General features: G+C 38.5%; 1 protein-coding gene across 1 annotated transcript in view; it reads right to left on the bottom strand.

The window, feature by feature from the left end:
- Positions 1-238: 238 nt before the first annotated feature.
- The window catches only part of nek11 (NIMA-related kinase 11), a 74,236-nt gene continuing 68,474 nt past the window's right edge, over positions 239-6,000 (bottom strand). Inside the window, exon 15 of the mRNA XM_067396159.1 lies at positions 239-891. Within this exon, the coding sequence (XP_067252260.1) occupies positions 687-891 (205 nt within the window). The 3' untranslated portion in view covers positions 239-686. The remainder of the gene's footprint in view (positions 892-6,000) is intronic.

Raw genomic sequence — 6,000 nt, 5'->3', positions numbered from 1 at the left:
AATAGAAAACAGTTATTTTAAATTGTAATAATATTTCACAATATTACAGTTTTTTACTGTATTTTTAATTAAATAAATGTAGCCTTGGTGAGCAGACAAAACTTCTTTTAAAAACATTAAAAATCTTAGTGGTTCCAAACTTTTGGACTGTACTGTATATACACACATATATACATATATGTATGTATGTGCGTGTATACACACACACACAAAAACACACACTTCTATAGGTAACATTTTAAACTCAATTAAAACAATTGCAATTCTTCATCCTGTTTGCTATGTGTGTGTATATATATATACTGTGTCTAAACAGTCAGGAAAAATATTTTATATCAGTGAATAAATAAGCATAATTTGTCAAAATTAATGATGTAATAATTTATGTTGTGTCTCAAGACAGTTGGACTAATGAAATGTCTCTGTTGTGAGAATTTCTTTGAATTGTAATTCAGTAAAACTCCTCATCCATTCCAATTCAACATCCTGTCTGCCATTTTGATTTCTAACACAATTCTTAAATTCTGAATTTTGCACAACCTTCACAAAGTATTTTACTGTATTTGTTGTTGAGTGTGGAGCTCTCACAATATGAAGGTGCATCACAGGAAGATCTTAAAGTACATAAATTGATCTATATGGCTCTTGACAGATAACATCTGTGAGTGTGCGTGTCAGCTTCACTGTTATCTGACAGTGTTTTCCTGTGCAGCCAAGAGTAGCTCTTCATAATAAAGAAGTTGATCTACTTCAAAGCAATCACTGGGCTTCTCCACCAGCTGGATCAGAGCCTGTTTGATGCTCTCCTCGCTCTCCTGCCTCTGTCTGGCCTGCTTCAGGTAGTCATAGACCTTCAGGAACACCTCCTCTCCTAGCCTCCGACACACAGACCTAAAAGGCCAAATTAAAATTAGAATGAATATTAAAATAATCCAGTTCACATTTACAAAGGATATGCAAAGGTCTTGCAAATACATTCTTTCAAAATAGCTTTCTGGATTTTGTGTTTACATGTATCCTCCAGCTTTCAGTCTCTCAAGTCTGTGGGACAAGTGGATGCATCCAAGCGGGACCTCTTGTAAAAACACCCCTTGACAGGTATTGGGTATGTGAGCAGGCACCGTGAATCACTTCCTCGTCTCAATGTCAGCATGATCTCTACTGGCACCTTTGGAACCCTTAGCAAGAGCAGAACTGCCCCCCCCACCCACCCACCCCCACCCCCACACACACACACACACACACACACACACACACACACACACCATGCATATATAGGTGAAATGTCAACAGCTGCCAGAACAAAAATAGAATGTCTTTCCTTTTCCTTCAAGCTGTGTTAAAATAATGCCTTTGTGAATATGTCCATTTAGCGTGAGATTGAGATGTGTGAATGATTTATGAGTTGATGTAAGTGTTGAGCAGTTTTGGTAAAGATAGAAATGTCCATTTCTTTCTCAAAAAAAATTTGGTCTAGATCGAAGAGACAGTAGGATATTAATGGTCTCAGAGAATGAGCTCAACAGTGAAGCTCAGATAACAGAAGAAAAGGTAATTAATTGGTAATGGTAATATCAGGAATTCTCATTCTCATGAGGAATAGAGCCACAGAAATCAGGTTTCCTCTGGTCTAAGGAACTAATTTGATTTGGACTTTCCAAGACAAGGCATTTGACTCCAAGTGTGAAAAGCTTGGAGTAAATGATAGATTGCTGTCCACAGTAGTTCAGAGGTTTATCATCTGAGAGGGTTCAACTTTGAAACAAGGTCTGGGATAGTTTCACTCAGTACCCAAAAGCCAAAGTAATGTCATCGGGTAAAGGATGTAAAAAAGAATAAGGAATGAAAGAAACAGGTGGAAGAGATGAACGATATCCCCCTAAAACACCCAATTAAAAGAAACACAAGGGCTCCAGATGTAGTGTCTGGCAGTCCATCTATAGCACGTTGAAAGTTGAAAGATAGATATGAACTACAGGTGCCGCATATCTTTAGTCTATGAGAACTAATGTGACCATCATTTTAAATTAATTATTATGTGGTATCACTTTTCATTCTAGTCCCTTTGTAAAGTCAATTACTGTACAAACCATCTCAAACTATACTGACTCTTAATAAACTTGAACTTGGTGTTATTGGTAAAACTCACAAAAGCAGTCTCCTCAAAGTATGAAGAACGGTGATATTGATCAGGCTTTTCAAACCACCAAAAAATCTCTTAACAGGATAATAAATTTGAAGTACAATGATATCTCTCTCTTTTGGAGATGAACAACCAAGGGCATAATATATGACAGATCAAATATTTACACAAGATACAATGATCAGTTTGACCAAACTATCATAATGAATGAACCCCCTGTAACCTTGAAATTTTGATTTGTAGTAGCAAACAAATCTAACTTTAACTATCTATATAATGCACACTGAAAATACTAAAAATACTAAATACAGTTGGGATCAAGAGTCTAAAACCACAACAAAACATGCAATTTTAAAGGGAATTTAAATAAAAACAGCAGTTTTAAGATAATGAAACATTTAAAGCAACTAAAAATATTATGTACATGGATATACAAAATACTTTTCAATTCAACTTTTCACTCACACTGTTATGCTGACAATATCATTTGTAATGAAATGTATTAAATTAGATAATGCAAAACATCACTAGTGGTCACAGACCTTTGGAACCCACTGTGTTTTTTAAACAAGAAAACACCACCTACCATTCAAGGAATATGGGAACATAACAAATTTGCAGATGTTCAGGTCTGACGGGCTCCTAAAACAGTCTTTATGAAAACAGTTCAACTCAAACTGTATAATGCCCATGGTACTTTTTAAATAAAAAGAATGAATGTTTCTCCTTATACCCATGAGAAGAAAAATGCCCCCTCAATAAAATATGACTTTCAATTTTTATCTGTATCACAACATACAGACACTTCTTATCACAGATAAAAAATATTTTAATGGAAAAGTCACCCCCTGTTGATGGAAATATTTTAAGAGCATATTTTTGACCAAGTTTTGTTTTTGCCTTAACATTGATGCCAAGGGCATGAGGTACAGACTCCAGCATGAGTGATATTGTAAAAACAAGACTTTAAAACAAACGAGCAAAACATGACAAAGAAGGGCATCATTTAAGAAATTCACTACTTTGAATGTATGGCAGCATTTATGAATTGATTATTCAAGAATGACACTGTCTAGGGGAATGATAATTGAATATTAAAGAGTTCACAGAGTTCACTGTCTGATATGAGATCAGTGACAGATGAGATTATAGGAGAAGAACAGTATGGAGCAGGTAGGTGGAGGTACGTGTTAAATGTAAGGAGGGGGTGTTGAGAGGCATGTGCCATTGAATAAAGCGCAAGTGGATAATGACCAAAAGGACGTCTGTGAGTCATTCTATGCAAGGAATGCATTTTCGTTTTTAGTTTTTAGTTCATATCTGGATATCTCTGTGTTCAAGATCTCAGAAAGCTGCTGTAAAGCAAGGAGCAGTTATTCAGGTAAGGCCACGATATACTTCATTCTAAATTGAAGAATTAACTGGTGTGATGTAATTTTGAACAAAATCAGGCCAAAAGGAAGTTTGTTTGGGAGTTCGAAACAGCTTGCCAAAGTGAACTTTCTGGAAAAAGTCTACACCCTCAAACTACCATTGGTCTGTGATGATTACTTATAGGTAGGTGTGCACTAAGGCTCTGCCTTCTTTGACGTAGAAATCCTCTCTGGTTCATTTATTCTGTTCAGTTAGTCGAGGTCAGACATCCGTGACTAAACTTCCAACCTTCCCTTTCTGTCTAAAGTATTAGGAAAGGCGGTCGCCACACAATTACAGTCTCATTTGGATAAACACAATCTGCACAAGCAATTTCAGTCTGGTTTTCGTCCCCTCCACAGTACAGAGAAAGAGTAGCGAATAACCTCCTCCTTGCCTCTGATTCTGGTACTCTCAGCCTCCTGGTCCTCTTGGATCTGAGTGCAGCTTTTGATACTATAACACGGTTCTTAGATGTGGAAAGAAGGAGGCGGGAACGCGTTGTGATGACAGAAGTGATGTCTCGCCCATATACTTCAATGAGTGTCAGACATCACTTCCGTTGTCAGAGCGCGATCAGACCTTACTAACCGGAAGCTGAACGAAGTTGGACATAGTGGTGTATTAGAGGTAAAAAATTATATAAATACTGTTCGGTTTCTTGCACAAACCGATCGTTTCGTGTCTCAGGACATCAATGTGCTGTTACGAGCCGCAGGGTTTAATTTGGATTTGTCTATGGAAGTTTTTTCGACCCTTATTGTTCAAGTTCCCAATCACTGCTATTATTTGACTGACAGACGGCAGCGGTTGCAGTTAAAAATCATAATTTGCGTTACTAAACCCCTGAAAGATGTTTATCTGCTTACCCCCAGAGCATCCAAGATGTAGGTGTCTTTGTCTCTCAGTAGAACACAAATGATGATTTTTAACTGCAACCGCTGCCGTCGGTCAGTGGTATAATGCAAGCCAGCGGAAACTTGGACTATAAGAGTAAATAAAACCCTGCAGCTCGTGATGACACACTGATGTCTTAAGACACGGAACGATCGGTTTGTGCGAGAAACCGAACAGTATTTATATCATTTTTTACCTCTAATACACCACTATGTCCAACGGCATTCATCACTCGATTCGTGAGGTCTGATCGCGCTCTGACAACGGCAGTGATGTCTCGCGCTCATTGAAGTATATGCGCGAGACATCACTGCTGTTGTCAGAGCGCGATCAGACCTCACGAATCGAGTGCTTTTTTACTCTTATATATGAAGTTCCCATCCACTGGCATTATTTGAATGACGGACGGCAGTGGTTGGAGTTAAAAATCATCTTTTGTGTTCTACTGAAGAAACAAAGTCACCTACATCTTGGATGCGCTGGGGGTAAGCAGATAAACATCAAATTTTCATTTTTGGGTGAACTAGCCCTTTAAAACGGAAATCTTGTATTGCCAAATGAAACTGTAAAAGTGTTACATATTACCTGTTACATTTCTAAAGACACAAAGTATCAAATTTCAATAAAAACATTAATATTATGTTTAAAATAGTACAGAAATTTATTTTAAACCAGGTCATAGAATGATCTTCCACTTGCCAATGATCTTGGTCTTGCCAAACTAAACTATTACACAACCAACCATGCTGTTTTCCAGCAGGAAACCTGTTGTCCCTACTTCTCATTAGTTCTGTTAGTGCTGTCTTAACATGATATATAACAGGTCACCTGAGAATGTCAACTGTCTATGGGAAAAGTTATGCCTCGAGGCTGACACCAGTCAAAGCTTCAGTCATATCATACAGGGGTCAGGCCTGATGAGCAGCAGACAGCTGCTGATGCTGAGGAATGGCAAGGCTGCGGTGGCATCAGCGGGGAGAGACAGCGGGCTTCAGTGAGCGCAATCCTCCAGCCTGCTCAATCCTCTACAGTAATGGGGATGGGATATGAGCATGTGCGGTCTGGGATTAAATCGACTGTGCCCACCCTGCCCACTTCAGCGTGAGGTAATTGCTGTCTCCTTCTCTCCACGCTCCCCTGGAGTTTCACTGTGACTCTGGAAGTTTGAGCACTCCAGCATGGTGAAATGGAAAGAGCAAATTATTTTTTACTTTATGAACTGCATGGAATATGCGAATGAGTTCATTTACAGTGATTTTTAAAGTGGCCCATCATGAGGAGGTTACAGCATTGTCAAACATCTTAATAAAAGTGAAAAACGCAAGAAAGGTCATTGTTGAAGCCTCAACCTGATACACTACTGCTCAAAGGTTTGGGGCTGGTAAGATAAGCCACGCACACACTTAACGATTTTAAGGCCGATTATGAATGTAAATTGATACTTATGACTGATTGCGCTCAAACGCGTCCAGTCAGAGCCAGTTGCGTTCAGTCTGCGATTATAGTCGGTGTTCAAATTCCATGTGTAAGTATTTAAATCTGCTTCA

This window comes from Chanodichthys erythropterus, chromosome 2, assembly GCF_024489055.1.
Source record: "Chanodichthys erythropterus isolate Z2021 chromosome 2, ASM2448905v1, whole genome shotgun sequence".
In the NCBI taxonomy this organism is placed as follows: domain Eukaryota; kingdom Metazoa; phylum Chordata; class Actinopteri; order Cypriniformes; family Xenocyprididae; genus Chanodichthys; species Chanodichthys erythropterus.
The sequence above is the reverse complement of the archived record's forward strand: the minus strand, read 5'-3'. Positions and strand labels throughout refer to the sequence as shown.